The following is a 22,366-nucleotide window of genomic DNA, read 5'->3' as shown; positions in this document are numbered from 1 at the left end:
ATCTAACATGTTCCTCTCACGTGTCCCTACGTACGTCAGCTGGAGGAGGACTTCCGGTCGTTCCGTGCCGAGGTGCAGCAGCAGCTGGCGGAGCAGCAGTGCATGCTGGGGGACCAGCGCTCCCAGCTGCAGCAGAGAGACACGGAGATCAGCGACATGAAGGAGAGCATCTACGAGCTGGAGGACGAGGTGGAGCAGCACAGAGCCGTCAAGCTGCACGACAACCTGGTGGTCTCTGACCTGGAGAGTAGGTCACACACACACACACACACACACACACACACAACCTGGTGGTGTCTGACCTGGAGAGTGAGTCACATACACACACACACACACACACACACACACACGTTAGTTAACAGAGTTGTTAAAGAGTTTGCCACATGGTCAATGCCACAGACTATTCAGGGGGTGTGGTGTGTACACACACACACACACACACACACACCCTGAACCCGTTGCCTCTCCATCTCCAGCTGCGCCCTGGTGTGTTTGTGGTGTGTGTGTGTGTGTGTGTGTGTGTGTGTGTCCCTCCCTGGTGTGTTTGTGGTGTGTGTGTGTGTGTGTGTGTGTGTGTGTCCCTCCCTGGTGTGTGTGTGTGTGTGTGTGTGTGTGTCCCCCTCCCTGGTGTGTTTGTGGTGTGTGTGTGTGTGTGTGTGTGTGTGTGTCCCTCCCTGGTGTGTGTGTGTGTGTGTGTGTGTGTGTGTGTTAAATCACCAACTGCCAAAGAATTCCAAAACTCTCACCACCCAGAATTCCAACTGTTTTCCCATCCCGTCCTCAGAGTCTCAAAGCTCCATTAACAGGTTTTAACACGCGGCTGGCTGCCCACAATTTTTCATTTGAAAATTATCTCCTTAAAATTCCCGCCTACACAACTGAACTGAACAACAGGCTATTGTAAGTCGTTGATGGGATATCCCCCTGGCGTGTTTTAAGTATTTATCTATCAACAATACTTTGATTGGCTTCAAAAATGAAGGCTTGGTGAATCCTTGGCACTCTTGAAAGTTTGACAAATTGATTGACTTTATTAACCCTCGGCACTGAATAAGTTAATCAGTCATATTGATCTGGCAAAGACACTTGTGGGAAAAATGTGCTGTTGTGCATCTAGACTAGTTATCCAAACAGTTTCCAAACGTGTCCAAACAGTTTCACTGGTAATAATGCTGGGCTTGCTGTACCCTTGCACGGACAGAACGCTATGTGTGCCTCTGGCCACAAGGGGGCGGTGTGGGACCACAGGAGCACAGACCAGTGAGTCAGTTTAATCCCCTGTCTCCACTCATCCATCCATCCATTCATTAATTTCTTCTTCTTCTCTCTCTTTCTCTCTCTCAGACTCCATCAAGAAGCTGCAGGACCAGAAGCACGACATGGAGAGAGAGTTCAAAAGAGAGAGATCAAAACTTCGGGTAATTTTGACCCAGAGTCTCTCTTTCCTGCAGTATGGTGAGATGTGGTGTGTAGCGTTCTAGGGGGTCTGCCTGTGTGCTCATATCCCTGTGTGTGTGTGTGTGTGTGTGTGTGTGTGTGTCTGTCTGTGTCTGTGTCCGTCTGTGTGTCTGTATCTGTCTGTCTGTGTCGTCTGTCTGTGTCGTCTGTGTCGTGTGTTTGTGCATGTGTGTCTCCGTCCGTGTCTGTGTCGTGTCCATGTGCGTGCGCATCTGCCTGTGTGTGTGTGTCTGTCTGTCTGCCTGTCTGTCTGGTGTGCACGTGTATGTGTGTCTCCGTCTGTGTCTGTGTCGTGTCCATGTGCGTGTCCGTCTGTGTGTCTGTGTCCATGTCCGTGTGTCCTTGTCCGTGTCTCTGTGTATGTCCGTGTGCGTGTCCTTGTCCGTGTGTCTGTGTCTGTGTCCGTATCCGTGTGCGTGTGTGTGTGTAGGAAAAGTCAGCGGAGTGGCGTCAGTTCCAGGCGGACCTGCAGACGGCGGTGGTCATCGCCAACGACTTCAAGTCTGAGGCCCAGGAGGAGAATGTAGACCTGCGGCGCCGCCTGCTGGACACGCAGGACAAGAACGACAAGATGAACAAGGAGCTGGACGACATCAAGAACCGCAAGTAAGGCTGTGTGTGTGGGGGGTGTGTGTGTGTGTGTGTGTGTGTGTGTGTGTGTGTGTGTGGGGGGGGGGGGGGGGGGGGGTGGGTGTGTGTGTGACAGAGAGACAGAGAGTGTGTGTGTGAGAGAGAGAGAGAGAGTGTGTCTGTGTCTGTGTGAGAGAGCGAGAGAGAGAGTGAGTGGGTCTGTGTGAGAGAGAGAGAGAGAAAGAGAAAGAGAGAGAGAGTCTGTGTGTGAGAGATATTTACATTGACATTTTTGGCATTTAGCAGACGCCTTTATCTAAAGCGACTTAAAACAAATACATTTGACGAATCATCTATCCACCAGTCATAGCAGGAAAAAGGAATCTTATGGTCGGGCCAAGGGCTGTTAGCAGTCGTAATGCTAGAAGGAAGAAGGAAGATTTCTTTATTTTTTTAACAGTAGAGAAACTGTACAGGGGGTTAGAGGGGTAGTAGATGTCTCAGGAGGGACAGTTAAGGTGTAGCTTGAAGAGATGGGTCTTCAGTCTACGCAGCGAGAGAGAGTGTGTGTCTGTCTCTGTCTGTCCCTGTGCATGCATGTGTGTTATTACCCAGTCCCACAGAGATATTGACCCTGTCTCTCTCTCCATCTCTCATCCCTCCCTCCCTCCCTCCCTCCCTCCCTCCACCCCTCCCTCCCTCCCTCCACCCCTCCCATCCCTCCCTCCACCCCTCTCCATCTCTCCCTCCCCCCTCCACCCCTCCCTCCCCCCATGATCCCTCCACCCCTCCCTCCACCCCTCTCCATCCCTCCACCCCTCCCTCCCTCCACCCCTCTCCATCCCTCCCTCCAACCCTCTCCATCTCTCCCCTCCCCCATCCCTCCACCCCCCCCCCCCCCCATCCCTCCCTCTCCCCCCCCCCATCCCTCCCTCTCCCCCCCCCCCCCCCCCCCCCCCCTCCAGGCAGGACGAGGAGCGTGGCAGGGTGTATAACTACATGAATGCGGTGGAGCGAGACCTGGCGGCCCTGAGGCAGGGCATGGGGCTGAGCCGCCGCTCCTCCTCCTCCTCCGAGCCCTCCCCCACCGTCAAGACCCTCATCAAGAGCTTCGACAACGCCTCCACCTCCCCCGGTACGCACCTCCTCCTCTACACCACCTCCTCTACACCCCCTCCTCTACACCCCCTCCCATCCCCTCATATCACACAATGCCTCCACCTCCCCCGGTACTACACCTCCTCCTCTACACCTCCTCCTCTACACCCCCTCCCACACACACACACACACACACACACATCCACACACACACAAACACACACACAAACACACACACATCCACATCCTTCCTCTTCGGACGGCGATAGCCTCAAGCTAGCAACTCGAGAGGCCGACTAGCAATCGGAAGGTCCCTGTTTCGATCCCCGCCTCAGGAGGGAGCTGCATGTGCCCTTGAGCAAGGCACTTAACCCCTAATTGCTCCAGGGGCGCCGACTATGGCTGACTCTGTACCTCGAGCAAAAAATACCAAATTCCAACAATTGATTGACAAGTTGATTGCATGGCAATTCTTCTTCATCTCATTCACTCAACACACACCGTGCCCAACAGTGTTCTGCACCCGATCAACATGGTGATTTAACGTACAGTGACTCCCCTCTGGCACGCCCCCCCAGTTCCAGTTACGCTAACACTCCTTTTACACGCCCGTACTGTTCTCAGAGTCACTCTACCGATGCCGTCTTCACACACTCCCACACACACACACACACACACATACACAGACACACACACATACACAGACACACGCGCACTCTCTCTCACACACACTCACACACCCACACAGCACACTGTACTCACTCTACCGTTACCCTCTACCGATAACCACACACACACTTTCCCAGACACATTTCTACACATGCGTGTCACACACACACATTCCCACACCCACACAGCACACGTACACCCGTACTCTTCTCAAACTCACTCTACCGATGCCTTCTTCGCACACTCCCACACACACACATTCCCACACACACACTCCCACACACACATTCATGTTGAGCCTTGTGGTCCAGGTCCATTGTTCCCAGGCTCTCTGGCGTGTCACACACACACACACACACACACACACTCCCCCTGGTCTCTCTCTGTTCCTGTCTGACCGCTAACCTAAACTACTACTACTACACACACACACACTCTCTCTCTGTTCCTGCCTCTGGTCACTAAACTACTACTACTACTACTACTACCTCAGGAGCGGGAACGGGCACGGCCCCCACCAGCCCCACCTCCGCCACCCCGCCCGTCGTACCTGTCGTACCTGCCGTCGCCGTGACGATCGCCCGGACCCCCCTCAGCCCCAGCCCGCTGAAGACCCCCCCCGCCGCGGCCATCTCCCCCATACAGGTGAGGAGGTGTAGACCACCATACAGGTGAGGAGGTGTAGACCACCATACAGGTGAGGTGTGTAGACCACCATACAGGTGAGGAGGTGTAGACCACCATACAGGTGAGGTGGACCAAGCTTTAGACGACTCAAAGTGAATATTATCCAACCTAGAAAGGTTGAGGTCCCGTGACCCAAGCTGCAAACACACAGGTCACCCCCCTCCCACACACACACACACACACACACACACACACGCACACACACACGCCCTATGAAAACAAGGGCGTAAAGCTCAGCTCATCACCCAGACGAGGTGTCAGCAGCAGATATGTAAAACACATTAACCAATATGTATACAAGCCAAAGGTTGAGGCCTACTGACCCCAGCTGCAAGCACGCAGGTCACCGCCCCGCCCACCCCCACTCACCCCCACTCACCCCTCCTCACCCCCACTCACCCCTCCTCACCCCTCCCTATGAAAACAAGGAAGCTTTCACATCTCTCTGAAGCTCTTCACCGATGAAGATGTCAGCTCCAGGTCCGGCGCCTTCATGTGGTCTCCCTGCCTCAGCCCGCCTCTGTAGAAGGAGGTCTGTATGAGAGTCCCCTGCCTCTGTAGAAGGAGGTCTGTTAGGAGAGTCCCATGCCTCTGTAGAAGGAGGTCTGTTATGAGAGTCCCATGCCTCTGTAGAAGGAGGTCTGTTATGAGAGTCCCTGCCTCTGTAGAAGGAGGTCTGTTATGAGAGTCCCCTGCCTCTGTAGAAGGAGGTCTGTTATGAGAGGCCTCTGTAGAAGGAGGTCTCTCATGAGAGTCCCCTGCCTCTGTAGAAGGAGGTCTGTTAGGAGAGTCCCATGCCTCTGTAGAAGGAGGTCTGTTATGAGAGTCCCATGCCTCTGTAGAAGGAGGTCTGTTATGAGAGTCCCTGCCTCTGTAGAAGGAGGTCTGTTAGGAGAGTCCCATGCCTCTGTAGAAGGAGGTCTGTTAGGAGAGTCCCCTGCCTCTGTAGAAGGAGGTCTGTTAGGAGAGTCCCTGCCTCTGTAGAAGGAGGTCTGTTATGAGAGTCCCATGCCTCTGTAGAAGGAGGTCTGTCATGAGAGTCCCATGCCTCTGTAGAAGGAGGTCTGTTATGAGAGTCCCATGCCTCTGTAGAAGGAGGTCTGTTATGAGAGTCCCATGCCTCTGTAGAAGGAGGTCTGTTATGAGAGTCCCATGCCTCTGTAGAAGGAGGTCTGTCATGAGAGTCCCATGCCTCTGTAGAAGGAGGTCTGTTATGAGAGTCCCATGCCTCTGTAGAAGGAGGTCTGTCATGAGAGTCCCATGCCTCTGTAGAAGGAGGTCTGTTATGAGAGTCCCATGCCTCTGTAGAAGGAGGTCTGTTATGAGAGTCCCATGCCTCTGTAGAAGGAGGTCTGTTATGAGAGTCCCATGCCTCTGTAGAAGGAGGTCTGTTATGAGAGTCCCATGCCTCTGTAGAAGGAGGTCTGTCATGAGAGTCCCATGCCTCTGTAGAAGGAGGTCTGTCATGAGAGTCCCATGCCTCTGTAGAAGGAGGTCTGTTATGAGAGTCCCATGCCTCTGTAGAAGGAGGTCTGTTATGAGAGTCCCCTGCCTCTGTAGAAGGAGGTCTGTTATGAGAGTCCCATGCCTCTGTAGAAGGAGGTCTGTCATGAGAGTCCCATGCCTCTGTAGAAGGAGGTCTGTCATGAGAGTCCCTGCCTCTGTAGAAGGAGGTCTGTTATGAGAGTCCCCTGCCTCTGTAGAAGGAGGTCTGTTATGAGAGCCTCCTGCCTCTGTAGAAGGAGGTCTGTTAGGAGAGTCCCATGCCTCTGTAGAAGGAGGTCTGTCATGAGAGTCCCATGCCTCTGTAGAAGGAGGTCTGTTATGAGAGTCCCATGCCTCTGTAGAAGGAGGTCTGTCATGAGAGTCCCATGCCTCTGTAGAAGGAGGTCTGTTAGGAGAGTCCTCTGCCTCTGTAGAAGGAGGTCTGTTATGAGAGTCCTCTGCCTCTGTAGAAGGAGGTCTGTTAGGAGAGTCCATGCCTCTGTAGGAGGAGGTCTGTTATGAGAGTCCCTGCCTCTGTAGAAGGAGGTCTGTTATGAGAGTCCCATGCCTCTGTAGAAGGAGGTCTGTTATGAGAGTCCCATGCCTCTGTAGAAGGAGGTCTGTCATGAGAGTCCCTGCCTCTGTAGAAGGAGGTCTGTTATGAGAGTCCCATGCCTCTGTAGAAGGAGGTCTGTTATGAGAGTCCCATGCCTCTGTAGAAGGAGGTCTGTCATGAGAGTCCCTGCCTCTGTAGAAGGAGGTCTGTCATGAGAGTCCCTGCCTCTGTAGAAGGAGGTCTGTCATGAGAGTCCATGCCTCTGTAGAAGGAGGTCTGTCATGAGAGTCCATGCCTCTGTAGAAGGAGGTCTGTTATGAGAGTCCCCTGCCTCTGTAGAAGGAGGTCTGTTATGAGAGTCCCATGCCTCTGTAGAAGGAGGTCTGTTAGGAGAGTCCCCTGCCTCTGTAGAAGGAGGTCTGTTATGAGAGTCCCTGCCTCTGTAGAAGGAGGTCTGTTATGAGAGTCCTCTGCCTCTGTAGAAAGAGGTCTGTTATGAGAGTCCCCTGCCTCTGTAGAAGGAGGTCTGTTATGAGAGTCCCATGCCTCTGTAGAAGGAGGTCTGTTATGAGAGTCCCATGCCTCTGTAGAAGGAGGTCTGTTAGGAGAGTCCCCTGCCTCTGTAGAAGGAGGTCTGTTATGAGAGTCCCATGCCTCTGTAGAAGGAGGTCTGTTAGGAGAGTCCCCTGCCTCTGTAGAAGGAGGTCTCTTAGGACAGGCCCCAGAACCCCCTGGTGCAGGAGACCAGACAGGCCGGGGCCAGACAGCCCAGAACCCCCTGGTGCAGGAGACCAGACCGGCCGGGGCCAGACAGCCCTTCCCCTCCTGGGCGGCTCCTCCCCCCTTCTTTTAACCCAACCGCCAGGATGAGGTTCTCCTGAGGCGGGCCGACACCGACCAGAGACCAGAGACCGTCTCGGCGTGACAAAACAGGATGTTTGTGTGTCTCGTCAGCGGTTGGTCGGAGGATGAGGAAGGGCCAAGGGAAGTGTCATCGGGAACATTTCAGAAGGCGTTACGCAGCGCTCCGTCCTGTTGAATGACTTGGCGTTTTTCGGGTTTGTCGTCGGTCAGACTTGAGATGCTGAAACTGTTCAGTAGTTCTGGTCTGAGGAGTATTCTGGAGTAAGGAAGGAAATAAAAAAATCTTTCTTTCTTCTTCTAGTCTAGCACGACGACTGCCAATGGCCGCTGGCCTGAGCTAGATTACTCTTCCTGCTACGACGGGTGGATTTATCATTCACTTGCTTAGTCAAATGTATTGATTGTAAAGTCGCTTTGGAATAAGGCGTCTGCTAAATGCCAAAAATGTAAATGTAAGTCTGGCTCTCAGAAGGTCAATGACTCCTATATGTCGTTTGAGTTGAGCTCATGCGTTGGTCTGTCTGTGGCAGATACATGGATGTTTATTACCTTTATACCCCTGTCTGTTCAGAGCCTCTCCAGATGTCTGACCCCCAGGCCCGGGTCCAACCCGGGTCAGGCCTTATGGTGAAGGCTCTGGGGCTGGAATAGATTGTCTTACTGTCCGTTTGTCTGGCATACGTCGAGGTAAAACTCGGAAGGAACACACAATCCTAGAGAATATTGAGTTCACTCATAGTTCATGTTTTTGTAGAAAACAAAATACCAGGCAGTTTTTTTTGGTGTTTGTGTTTTGTGTAATCTTTTCTCTGAGGAAGAATGAGAACGGCGGTATGCGAGGGCTTTGCGTCTGGTCAGGTGGGGGTTCGGTACAGCGGTCATACTAAATCTTCTTAACATGACCGGTTCCCTGAACACCCACACAATGAAAAGGGCCGGCTGCTAAAAATACTACTGGCCGGTCTTCAAGTTTGTCAACAACAAATCACCTTCCACAATTGGTGCATAGAGGGACGCTTCCCCCCCCCCAGTCTGTCAGCCAGAGCAGTGAACTGGAGCTTAGCTTGTTAGCATGGTCCTCTGTGGCTCAGTCGGTAGAGCATGGCGCTAACAGCGTTGGGGGTTCGATTCACGCTGGGACCATATGTACTGAAACATGTATGCACTCACTGCAATGTAAGTCACTTTGGATAAAAGAGTAATCTAAATGGCGTTTATTATTATATTATTATTATGTAGCTTAGCATCATTGTAGTTGAATCCGAAAGAGACCCCGTTCAAAAGACCCCAGGAGACCAGAGTTATCAGATGCGATACCCCAGGAGACCAGAGTTATCAGATGCGATACAAAGGTCTTTATTGATTACAAAGACCCGGAGTTGGTCTGCAGGGCAACTGACCTTCATACATAGTGTTAAATACATATTTCATATTAGGGTTGGGCAACAGACTGTCACTTGGTATTTTTTCCGTGGGTGCCACTCTTTTTAATCAGTTATTAATTTATATATTAATTTATATAGTTATATATTATATATATTGATATATCAGGCAAACGTGGCAGGAAAATAATGACCGTTGAACTGTATATGTGCTGAGATAGATAGGACAATAAACGGATACATGTCTTCATCACTAACATAAGAGTAATTGACAGAAGTTTAACATGGGAACAGACATGAGGACAGACATGAGGACAGACATGGGGACTGACATGGGGACTGACATGAGGACAGACATGGGGACTGACATGGGGACAGACATGGGGACAGACATGGGGACTGACATGGGGACAGACATGAGGACAGACATGAGGACAGACATGGGGACTGACATGAGGACAGACATGGGGACAGACATGAGGACAGACATGAGGACAGACATGAGGACAGACATGGGGACTGACATGAGGACAGACATGGGGACTGACATGGGGACAGACATGGGGGTTTTCCACCACATCAGCTCCATCTCCCGCACAGGCCTGGCGAACAGCCCAGTCCTTCCAGTGAATCGGTCGGTTTACTGTGTTATTTTATTTTTATGGGGAAATAAGCTATGAAGCTCATGATGATGATGAGGAAATAAACGAGAATTAGTGGTTCAATAACAAACAGATAACAGAGGCCTGCCCTGACACACCTGGCTGGAACAGTATGACACATCATTTTACATTTACATTGACATTTTTGGCATTTAGATCCATTGACTAAGAAAGTGAATAATCAATTCACCAGTTTTACCGTCATAAAACATTGATCTGTTCTGTTGAAGTCCGGTCAATATACGAGACCAGGGAGATGACGGACCCTCAGCCTGAGTTAGCTCTCCGTTTTTATTAGAGATTAAATATGAACTACCCGTCTGAACACAACTCTAGGCGGATGAGTTATGATAATGAGTTATGCAGTAACTAGTCCTTACCCATAACTAGTCCTCCTACAATACATAATGACTTCTCTTTCTGTAGATCCACTTACATCGTGAATTATCATGGTTAACTTCACCTCCATTAGCATGTCCCTCAAATGTGTGTGTGTGTGTGTGTGTGTGTGTGTATGTGTGTATGTGTGTATGTGTGTATGTGTGTATGTGTGTATGTGTGTATGTGTGTGTGTGTGTGTGTGTGTGTGTGTGTGTGTGTGTGTGTGTGTGGTGTTATGTGTACCCTTAAGTGTTCAGTGCTGCTTAGCCCCGACATATTTGATTCCCTGTTTGTATAATATAATTTGTGGAACCAAATAAAGTATTCAAATGTGTGTGTGTATGTTCCATCACTCCTTTTCTAATATAAATCCCATTGACCACTCAGTGGAACGGGGCTGTATTAACCCAACCAGGTAATACTGTCCAGTCTGTGTGTCTATGGGTCTGACTGAGGTAAATGTTGTCTGTGTTTCAGAGGCACACCACCTCCACCCCCAAACCCCCACTGTCCTCCATGGTGGACAAGAGGGCCAGCTACACAGACATCAGCATGCCAGGTGGGTAGGACGCCTTCAGGATATGAGTGTCAAATGCAATAATGGTAGAAATAGAAGAAGAATAGCAAATATATTTATATTATATTATAATAAGAAGAAGGAGCCCCAGGTTTGCAATCACCTCCTGTTATCACACACACACACACACACACACACACACACACACACACACACACACACACACACACACACACACACACACACACACACACACACACATAATGTGTGTATATATGTGTGTGTATATATATATATGTGTGTGTGTGTATATAGCCTTTATTTATGTAAACCAGCTCTTTTCCCTTCTTGTTTTTAGTATTGTTTTCCTAGCACCAGGGGAGCCCCCCCCTCCCAAATTTCGTTGTATGGTACCTGTACTGTATTAATGACAATAAAGACCATTCATTCATACACACACTCAGAGGTTTGATCGACTATAGGAGCCTAGTCCAGCTCTCTGTGGGGGGCCAGGGGGCCAGACAGGCCACAGTGGATTTAGCCCACTGGGTTCACACGCTGCTTTTAGAGCCACGCTCCCTGTCTCCACATAGCCTGGGCACACACACACACACACACACACACACACACACACACAGTGGACAGGGAGGCTCACACAGCCTCAGGTTTGTACTAGAGAGAAGGTTTGCTGTGTATTAATGAACGGGTATTAATCAAGGTCTTACCTACTGGCCTGCCAGTTTACTGTCACTCTCCTGATGATTAGGTGGGGTGTAGTTGCAATAGGGACGTGTGTGTGTGTGTGTGTGTGTGTGTGTGTGTGTGTGTGTAGGGGCTGATGTGTGTGTTCCCTCCCCACAGCAGACCACCTGCTGCGAGCCTCTCCAGGGACCCGGACGCCCTCGGCCCTCCAGAGGGTCCCCAACATGGACGCCTCCAAGGCCCTCTCAGGTGTGTGTGTGTGTCTGTGTGTCTGTGTGTCTGTGTGTCTGTGTGTGTGTATGCGTGTGTGTGTGTGTGTCTGTGTCTGTGTGTCTGTGTTTTTGTCTGTGTGTGTGTGTCTGTGTCTGTGTGCCTGTGTGTTTGTCTGTGTGTGTGTGTGTGTGTGTGTGCGCGCGCATGTGTGTGTATATTAGGGTTGGGCGGTTTTTCGGTTTAACCGAAAACCTCGGTGGTCAAAAATAGCAACGGTTTTCGTCAATACCGTCATGAAAAAACGTTGATATATGTAATAAACGCCTTAATAAAACCAGCCATGTACACTCAACATTTTACACACTTTGTTCTCATTACTGTAATTCCTCAACTATATGTGATATCGAAAGAATTCCAATGGTTCCTGGATGCAGAGAAGCTGCGCTTTCTACCCATTTAGGGTTATTACGGTAATTCTACCCATATAGGGTTATTACGGTAATTCTACCCATATCGGGTTATTACGGTAATTCAAAGCACAAAGCTCAGGGTATGTAGCTACTATGCTAGCTAGCTAACGTTAGCTTGTAATTTGCAGTTTGCATGCTGTTGTAACTTTTTGTTATCAACATCTAGCACAAGAAAATAGCAGCGTTTTTTGTCAATACCGTCATAAAACCGTCATAAATTGCTACATATAATAAACGCCTTAACAGTGTTTGTCCAGCACCACTGTCTGTGCTGTTGAAGATGCTATGAAAGTGATGACAGAATGTTTTTGTAAACAACGTCATTTGTCAAATAAATAACCTGTCAAAAAAGACGTGTCACGTGACAGCCTCTTCTCAGAACGGAGAATTAGAAAAAGATTTGGCGAGCGCAATCGAGTTCGTTCCTAACAACAACAAAAAAGCAGAAGGTGAAAGAGGAGCGAGCAGAATCAGAGATGACTGCCTGCTGTCGAGAGCCTGTGATTGACGGAGAGGAAGATCCCCATCTCTGGTGGAAATCAAATGGAGCCAGACACTTTCCGCCCAAAAGTAGTTTTTCAGCACAGCAGGCAAGTCAGAGACCTAGAATAGGCTTGAAGAACAGCCAAACGTTGCGGTCTGTAGGATACCCTTTTAGGGGTCATCCCTATGGTCCCCGGGTCCTATGTTCCCCGATTTCTTAGCTCCGCTACCGAAAAAGGGTTCTATGTTCCCCGCTTTATATATGCTTTTCGTATTATATCTCGTTAACGGTACATGACTATGACTCCATTCAAAGTTCAGTTTGTTTAGCATGCTATTGTGATCATGGATAATTTTTGTTTGGAACTATAACTCATTGTGACGCTGAGATATTCGTCCATAAGCGACGGGTCCCCCCCCCCTGATGAGCGTTTTACGAGGTACCATAAATCTGCTTTGCTTATTCTATCTCGTTAACGGTACATGACTGAGACTCCATTCAATTTTTAGAGTGTTCAGCATGCTATTGCAGGGCTTAAAGTTCTCCGGCACGGTGCCGGATTTCCGGCGCGGGGGAATAACAAAAAAATGTATTTTCTAACTGCAATTGCGGCATTGCGCCGACGTGGTGGTGGGGGTGCTGTTTCGCAAATAAGTTAGCTTTCGTGTTTGCTAGCGAAACAGCTGATAGTTGATGTTGACTGCTCAAGGAGAATACATATTTGAAAGTACAGAATGCCTGAGAGCCTTATATTGCATTATATTACATTATATTTTGAATGGTCATCTGGTGCCTGCAATATTGTTTTTTCCTTTACATATACTTGTTAGAGTTAAAGACGATGTTTTCATAATGTTAAATGATAAGAGTTAGATGTTCTGTATAATTCTGTATATGAACCTTGTATCACTGTGTAAACTCTACAGCCTGTCTCTGGGCTCTGTTAATGATTGTGTGAACCTTGTACTCTGGACTCTGTTTATGAACTTTTCCTCACCCATTCGAAAACAGGTTTTGAGTCGCTCACGGCCACATCTGTTAATGATTCGTTCTGAACACCACCCCCCTTTTCTAGGACTCTGATAGGATCACAAACTGCCTCCTCTTTTCCATTCTGAGAGAATAAATAAACTGGCTTACAGGAGGAGAGATTAGTACCAATGTGGGGTCTCTCTCTCAGGAGAGGCCTCATATTCGTCCTCCTTGCAAGTAAATAATAATCATGATTGATTCCGTGTCTCTTTGTTGTTTAAAGTCTACTACGGTCTGTTTGAACTAAGCGATGGGTTAGCATGGCTTGCTTTACAACCAAGCTGAACAGAATATAGCATTTAAGCCCAGAACCAACCCGACAATACTGTATAATGAAATTTCCACCATACATTGATGGAGAAAGGGCACAAATTGGTGCATATCAATTCACCAGAATGCAAGAAATTAAGTGTTTGATGCTCGTTTAAGGACCCCCAGACAGCCCTGCTTCATGGGTCCCCCCCGATGTCAAACACCACTGGTACCACCTCCGCCTCATTTTGAGCCAGGAAAAACCCTGAGTAGTGACTGGAAGCCTTATGGGACGTGGTGCCAAGAAGGAGAATATAAGTGATAGTGGCTTAATAAGTAATCAGTTTGTTCTTTTAAGGACATGTATATATTTTATTCTGTATTGTTATAGTGATAGTGGCTTAATAAGTGATGCAATCAGTTTGGCCTTTTAAAGACATCTAAATATATTATTTTATTTTGTATTGAGTATAAAACAGTATTATGAATGAATGAATGAATGAATGGTCTTTGTTGTCATTAATACAGTACAGGTACCATACAACGAAATTTAGGAGGGGGGGCTCCCCTGGTGCTTGGAAAAAGACTAAAAACACGAGGGCCAAGGGTAAAATAAAAAAGGGAAAAGAGCTGGTTTACATAAATAAAGGCTATGTACACTATCTACTATACTACTATACTATACAATAAAACACTGTGCTGTACTCTATGCTATGCTATAAATATCCTAACTTTTCCTATATCTGTACACAAGGGTTGTCATATTGCACATAGTATTGTTGCACATTCATTTAAAGTATTAATGCATTTTAACATTGAGACATATATTTTCTATTGACTATAAAATAGTATTAATGCATTTAAACATTGAGACAAGAAGCTGTCTTCTGTACCCGCTATCCCAATATCTCAAACTGTGACCCCCTCCCCAAGAAAAAGTTTCAGGCACAGGATTTTTTCCCACTTTAAGCCCTGCTATTGTGATCATTTAGAATCTTTTGGAATTCTAACCCATTGTGACGCAGAGATATTCGGCCGTAAGCGACGGGTCTCCTCCCCCCCCCCCCCCGCTGCTGCTCAGAGAACCGCTTCCTGGTTGACGACTCCCGTTGACAGCGGGGGGTGAGAATCGTTCTACCCGGGAATTCGCTCCGCGCTGTGTCGACCGTGATAGGAGTGTAGTATCGACACCATTCAAATGGTTTTGGATTCCCTGTCCTCTCCCCTATCCGGACACGTTTGAATTGTTATCCTAACCCACGGTAAATCACAGTTATTAACCCGCAAAGGGTGCCTCCGGGCACCGTCTTTGCCCGAGAATAATACCGGCTATGAAGGTGGTACAATCACAATACTCCTTTGCTAACTTCACCATCGGTATACGGTCATTTTGAGCCCTTAACCACCGCGCTGACACCCCGAGAAGATATGCTTTTAACCGTAAACTCAATGAACCGGGAGTTCACCCGCTGCTCTAAGCAGCAGCACGTCATGGAGGATATCAGCGGAGGGACAGACAATTTCTACCCGGGAATTCGCTCCGCGCTGTGTCGACCGTGATAAGAGTGTCGTATCGACACCATTCAAATGGTTCTAGATTCCCTGTCCTCTCCCCTCTTGGGACACGTTTGAATTTTTACCGTAACCCACGGTAAACTACAGTTATTAACCCGCAAAGGGTGCCTCCGGGCACCGTCTTTGCCCGTTAATAACACCGGCTATGAAGGGGGTAGAAACACAAGACTGAGAAGTGAACCGGGAGTAAACTCAATATACCGGGAGTTCAACATGCGTCAAGTGCTTAACTTCACCCCGAGCAGTGTCGACATCGATGGGTGTCTCCAATCGACTCCACTCAAAGTGATTTACGATCCCGCCCCTCTCCCCTGTCCGGATACATTTGAATTTTCACCGTAAGCCCCGTTAAAGTTATTAACCCGCAAAGAGTGTGCCCCGGGCACCGTCTTTGTCCAATAATAACACCGGCTAGGAAGGTGGTAAAAATACAAGACTATGCTGGCTCACTCCAACATCGCTATATGGTCATTTTAAGCCATCAACCACCCCGCTGGCACCCCGGGAAGTAATGTTTCGAACCCCGAGAGCATGCATAAATGTCTATCCGAAAAGAGTACACTCTCCTCGGCCTCTGCACGCGCCTCTCCTCGGTAACGTGGAGGTACGAAAAGCTTACAGCACCGTGTATTCCCAGGCGGTCTCCCATCCAGGTACTAACACAGCCCTCCAGTACGAAGCCAGATGTCTGAGGCCCTGAATATATTGTTCTTTCAGCCTCAGTAGACGGGCCTCCAACTCCCTCCACGGAGGGAGCGGGGAACATAGGACCCTTTTTCTGGAGCGGGGAACATAGGACCCGGGGAACATAGGACCCTTTTTCGGAAGCGGGGAACATAGGACCCGGGGAACATAGGACCCTTTTTCGGAAGCGGGGAACATAGAACCCTTTTTCGGAAGCGGGGAACATAGGACCCTTTTTCGGAAGCGGGGAACCGGGGAACATAGGACCCGGGGAACATAGGACCCGGGGAACATAGGTACGCTCCCCGCTTTTATGGCCATTTTCGTTTTTGCTGTTTCTATACCGAAAAGCGTGTTTAAATTTGCCGACGGTTTAACAGTTTCTACAATTAGTAACCGCCCAACTCTAGTGTATATGTGTGTGTAAGCGCCTGTGTGTATCTATCTGTCTGTGTGTGTGTGTGTGTCTAGGTCTGTGTCTGTATCTGTCCGTGCGTGTGTGTGTCTGTGTCTGTCTGTCTGTATCTGTGCGTGCGTGCGTGTGTGTGTGTGTCTGTCTGTCTGTCTGTATCTGTGCGTGCGTGTGTGTGTGTGTGTGTGTGTGTGTGTGTCTGTCTGTATCTGTGCGTGCGTGCGTGTGTGTGTGTCTAGGTCTGTGTCTGTATCTGTGCGTGTGTGTGTGTGTCTAGGTCTGTATCTGTGTGTGTGTGTGTGTGTGTGTCCGTCTGTCTGTCGCCACATACTTCTTTGTGTTTGCATAGTCTTGTTTGTGTTTGTGTGCGTCCCGTCATAAACATGTCATGTTCAGCTTCGGGTGACCTGATCTCTGTGCTGCTAGTCAAAGTAGCAGATAGTGGTTTAGATACCAGAGCTCTGTGGTCACATGAATACTACAGACGTCTCTCTTTTGTATAATAATAACATTGTGGTAAGGCGCCATGGGGGGGGTAGTGGTCTAGTCAGGGGGGGTAGTGGTCTAGTCAGGGGGGGGTAGTGGTCTAGTCAGGGGTAGTGGTGGTGGCCCTCGTGGGTAGTGAGTTGAACTGCTGATCAAGGCCCAGTTGTTCAAAAAGTTTAATCTGGATCAGATATCTTTTCTTTTTTGCTATCCAGGATCAGATGGAGCTGGCTGATTTCCCCCCTATACGACTCAAAATCAGCCAGATAAGATCTGATCCTGGATAGCAAAAAAGAAGAAGTAAAATACGTTTTTGAAGAACTGGTGATCAGAAGGTGAGTGAGTTCAAATCCCACCTGGGAACACCACCACTAGTGTTCCGCCCTTGAGTAAGGCCCTTAGCCCTCAGTTACTCCAGGGAGACCGTCCCTGTAATCTGTAATTTAGAGAAAAGCGTCTGGTAAATGATATAAATGTAAAAATGTCCAATGTAAATGCGTCACAGCTGCGTCACAGGGGCCTGTGTTACTGGATAACCTTTGACCTCCTCCCTCCCCTCCCCAGTGTCTCGTAGGAGCAGCGAGGAGCTGAAGAGAGACCTGTCTTCCTCCGAGGCGGCCTCCTCCGCCTCCCTCATCACCCTGGCCTCCTCCTCCGCCCCCCAGATCTCCCTCTCCTCCCCCGCCACCTCCTCCTCCTCCCCCACTGCCTCCGTCACCCCCTCCGCACGGGGACGATTACGGTACGGATACCCCCCTGTGTGTGTGTGTGTGTGTGTGTGTGTGAGTGTGTCCCTCCGTGTGTGTGTGTGTGTGTCCTTTCATATGTGCGTGTGTGCGCACGCCTTTGTTTCTCCAAAATGAATGCTACCTGTCTCCGTTGCTCTAGATCAGTGGTTCCCAACCGGGGGTACGCGGACCCCTAGGGGTACGTGAGGGGATTGCAGGGGGTACGTGGAAAGATTTGGAATTATAATTTATTTCCCTTTCCAAAAAAATAATTAAATATAGTCGTTTCATAAACCTGTTGTTAAAATGGTACGCTGCAACTTAAGTTCCTCCCCGACAGGTGATGACTGTAACACACGTGGTAGTCACGTCACATTTAAATCACGTTCATTTACGTTCATTTACGCGCGCACGTCAGCTAGGCATGTCAGTATTCCGCAAAGATGGACAGATGGCTAAAACGACCAGCTTCAGAGGCAGATCAGACGGTCAGATCAGAGGCAGATCAGACGGTCAGATCAGAGAAAAAAAGAAAAAAAGGACCCCGCTATTATTTGGAAACATATGTTTTGTGGGGATTTACATGTACATCGGCTGATCCACCACAGCCACAGTGCTTTTTCTGCTGTGAAGTCCTGGCTAATAATTCAATGAAGCCAGCCCATTTACAGCGACACCAGAGCACCAAACACCTAGCAACTGTTGGTAAAACTGACGACTTTTTCAAGCGAAAACTGTCAGAGTTCAAGTCAAGTCAGGCTACACTGAAAAAAGCGGCAAGTGTGTCAAGCAAAGCACTGGAGGCGTCCTATGCTGTTTCATTACTAGTGGCTAAGTCAAAAACCCCACATTCAATCGCCGAAGATCTGATTTTGCCTGCCGCTGTGATTTTGGCTCAAACTATGCTGGACAAGAAAGCAGCTGACGCGCTCAAGTTGGTACCATTATCTAACAATACCGTCTCCCGTCGGATTGATGATATGTCCATAAATATTGTCGGACAAGTGGTGGATAAAATGAAGCAAGCAGGTCAGTTCGCTTTGCAATTAGATGAAATGACCGACGTTAGTGGGGAGGCTCAGCTGCTGGCTTTTGTGCGTTATAAAGAAGAGTCGGACATAAATGAGCATATCTTGTTTTGCAAGACGCTGCCAGGAAAGACAACTGGCGAGGAAATATTTCTGATTATTGACAGCTTCTTCAAAGACAACGATCTGGAGTGGAAATCCTGCAGTCACATCTGTACCGATGGAGCGGCAGCAATGACGGGTAAGGTGCGTGGGCTGCTTGGGCGTGTGATGAAGGTGAACCCCGAAATTAAGTGGATGCACTGTATTATTCACCGGGAGGCACTCGCCAGCAAAAGGATGAGCCCCGAGTTAAGTGCAGTTATGGATGACGCAGTTAAGGTGATTAACTTCATTCAGTCCCGGCCAATGAACCACAGACTGTTTCAAACTCTTTGTCATGACAGCGGGTCAGAGCATGAGCAGCTACTGCTTCACACAGACGTTCGCTGGCTGTCTCGTGGCAAAACGCTGCTGCGGCTCTATGAATTGCGCATCGAGGTGTTTGCTTTCCTGACAGAAAACGACCACCCTCTTGCAGCCCTGTTTGAGGATGCAGTGTGGGTTGCGCAGCTGGCATATCTTGCTGATGTCTTCACTAAGCTGAATGAGCTCAACCTTTCACTTCAGGGCAAGTACTCACACATCCTTAATTAACATGTATGACAAAGTGAATGGATTCATAAAGAAGGTTAAATTATGGGAGAGGAAATGTAAGGATGGAGATGTGAGCTGTTTCCCACTGCTTGATGGCCATCTCGCCACCACTGATGCTGACAGAGGTCCTGTGGTGAAAATAGTTAAAGCACATCTGTCCAAACTTGACACTGACTTCAACCAGTACTTTCATGACATTGAAACAAAGTCAGAAAAACTGGACTGGGTGAGGAACCCATTCAGAGTGAATGACAGGAGCAGCAGCAGCCTTCCTGCAAGCCTGCAGGAAAATCTGATGGACATGTCCTCTGATCGTGGGTTGAAGATGGCACATGCTGACAAGTCATTGACAGAGTTTTGGTGTGATGTTGAAAAGGAATATCCAGTGCTGGGAAAGTGTGCATTGAATGAACTTTTGCCTTTTGGATCTACATATATGTGTGAAGTGACCTTCTCAGCTTTGACCCACATCAAAACCAAGCCAAGGAACAGACTGAGTGTGGAGAGCAGCCTGGTGACTGCTGTTGCCACACTGCCTCCAGAACTGTCAAAGATTATAAAAGAGAAGCAACCTCAAGTGTCTCATTAAAGCTCAACTGATGAAAAAAAGAATTGCAACTGCTACTGGGTGAGTCTATTTTTCACAATGGTGTAAATATCTATGTATTAAAGGGGAGTGGTTCAAATGATTTCATTAATAATCAGTAGAGTTAGATAAGAAGTTTAAGTGTGTGTGTGTGTGTGTGTGTGTGTGTGTGTGTGTGTGTGTGTGTGTGTGTGTGTGTGTGTGTGTGTGTGTGTGTGATAAGTTTTATCCTGTCTCATCTTGTCTGTTTCCTCTCCCCTAGAGTCAAGACTCTAGGATGAGAAAATTATGACATCACTGCACCTCAGACAGAAGCCAAAGAGGAGCAGGAGAAAGGGAAAAGAAACAGATATCAAATCAAATTCATTATTATTTATTATTTATTTTTCTATTTTCAGTGAGTGTGTGGGCATGTGGTAACAATTAACCATTGAGGTGGCCAGGTGGCACATGTATTGGCCAATTAGCTCATGTAGTCTAATTTTGAATGGCAATGTTTTGAAATGGCAAACATGTGACTTTATGTCAGATTGTTGTGTGCAGAAAACCGTGTTCAGTGCATTTAAAAAGTGCCATTTTGAATAGCAAAATGTGTGTAAAGCAGAAAATGTGTTTAGAGTTTTGGAGACATGAGAAGAGGTTTTGCTCTCTGTGTGTCAGTAATAAATGTTATATTTGCAAGTTAGAGTTTAATTGATTTTTTTGGGAAATAATCAACACGCATGAGTGAGGGGGTACTTCTGGCATGGCAAAACAGCTCAAGGGGTACACAAGACAAAAAAGGTTGGGAACCACTGGTCTAGATAACGTGTAAACAGATCAGGCGGCTGACAGAGTGATGTGTCAGGGGGGGGCCAGGAGGTTAACTGGAAACACAGGTTATTAGGTTGACTGGAAATGCAATTGAGTGAAACCTGATAAGGATACAGCTATGGGCTGACTGCCACGCTGGGGGGGGGCTCTCTCCCTCTCTCTCTCTGTGTCTCTCTCTCTATCTCTCTCTCTGTCTGTCTCTCTCTCTCACTCAGTCTCTCTCTCTCTCACTCTGTCTCCATCTCTTTCTTCAGCCTCTCTCTCTGTCTCACTCTCTCTCTCTCTCTGTCTGAATTATTAAATCTCTCAGATAGCCTCTGCTAGCCTGTCATAGTGGGTACCATGCGGGGGGGGGGGGCTGTCATTGTGGGTACCATGCGGGGGGGGGGGGGCTGTCATTGTGGGTACCATGCGGGGGGGGGCTGTCATAGTGGGTACCATGCCGGGGGGGGGGGGGGCTGTCATTGTGGGTACCATGCGGGGGGCTTGGAGAGTCCAGTTACAACCAGGACAACAAGGCCATGTCATGTTGACATAACCTCTCCTCCTTCCTGTCCTGTCTACCTTCACTGTCTCTATACCATAAAAATAGATAAGATTGGGACTGTGAGACTTCACTTACTGTAGACAAAATGTATCTGTTGGAGCCAAAAAGCTTTATATTATTATTTATGGAGAACCTTTCTGTTGTTAGTCGTTTTGGTAAAGGCTAAGTGCTAAATGGCAAAAAATGTAAATGTAATGTAAAATGAACTTCCTCACAAAAGTGGAATGTTGAAATGAAACTCAACTCAACAGCGGCCATCTTTGTTTGTGTGTGTGTGTGTGTGTGTCGGCCATCTTTGTGTGTGTGTGTGTGTGGTGTGTCCAGGGAGGAGAGGAAGGACCCGCTGTGTGCCCTGGCCCGGGAGTACGGAGGCTCCAAGAGGAACGCTCTGCTCAAGTGGTGCCAGAAGAAGACCGAGGGCTACCAGGTATGGTACCACCTGTCTGGGGGGCGGTGGGGGTGGAGGTGGAGGTGGAGGTGGAGGGGAGTTCTGCACTTACTGGAGCCTGTCCAGGGTTTTGCTGGGTACCCTGAACATACTGGAGCCTGTCCAGGGCTTTGCTAGGAACCCAGAACATACTGGAGCCTGTCCAGGGCTTTGCTGGGTACCTGAACATACTGGAGCCTGTCCAGGGCTTTGCTGGGGACCTGAACATACTGGAGCCTGTCCAGGGCTTTGCTGGGAACCTGAACAGGACTCTGTTGCAATAGTCCAGGCGGGAGGTGACGAAGGCGTGGACAAGGATTTCGGCCACAGAGTCAGAGAGGGACGGTCGGAGTCTGGCAATGTTTTTGAGGTGGAAGAAGGCGGATTTGGTGACTGATTTGATGTGACTGTTTTACCGTCTCAGCTGGGTTCCAGAGGCACAGTCGAGTGCAGCACCACTGCCTGCTGCCTTGTCACCTGTGGCTGGTTGTATAGATGGATGGATAGATAGATGGATACTTTATTGATCCCCGTGGGGAAATTAAGGTGTTGCAGCAGCTCACAAACAACAACAACAAAATAAAGATGACAATCTAAAAAATGACAATAGATTTCCGTAGCATCCGTTTAACCATCCGTTTCCGTCCGCAGTCTGTTCAACGCTACCCATCCGTCTTCTTCAGGCTGCTGATCTGATCTTTACTTCTGGTTTTACTCTTGGACTGGTGACTGTCTCTTTCTTTTCTCTCTGTCCCTCTCTCTCTCTGTCTCTTTCACTCTGTATTTCTCTCTCTCTCCATGACTCTCTCCCTCCCCCCCTCTCCCTCTCCCTCCATGACTCTCTCTCTCTCCCCCTCTCTCTCTCTCTCTCTCTCTCTCTCTCCCTCCCCCCCCCCCCCTCT

At 48.6% G+C, this 22,366-nt stretch overlaps 1 protein-coding gene across 1 annotated transcript in view; it reads left to right on the top strand.

The window, feature by feature from the left end:
• The window catches only part of specc1lb (sperm antigen with calponin homology and coiled-coil domains 1-like b), a gene marked incomplete at both ends in the record, with an annotated part of 33,242 nt that overhangs the window by 4,808 nt on the left and 6,068 nt on the right, over positions 1-22,366 (top strand). Inside the window, 9 exon segments of the mRNA XM_080529695.1 lie at positions 40-247; positions 1,345-1,418; positions 1,889-2,064; positions 2,994-3,163; positions 4,289-4,440; positions 10,290-10,371; positions 11,191-11,280; positions 17,204-17,381; positions 21,362-21,464. Coding sequence (XP_080385821.1) covers positions 40-247; positions 1,345-1,418; positions 1,889-2,064; positions 2,994-3,163; positions 4,289-4,440; positions 10,290-10,371; positions 11,191-11,280; positions 17,204-17,381; positions 21,362-21,464 — 1,233 coding nt within the window.

Source organism: Nansenia antarctica (genome assembly GCF_963989245.1).
Source record: "Nansenia antarctica genome assembly, chromosome: 4".
Taxonomy (NCBI): Eukaryota; Metazoa; Chordata; class Actinopteri; order Argentiniformes; family Microstomatidae; genus Nansenia; species Nansenia antarctica.
This window is presented reverse-complemented; position numbering and strand designations above follow the sequence as displayed.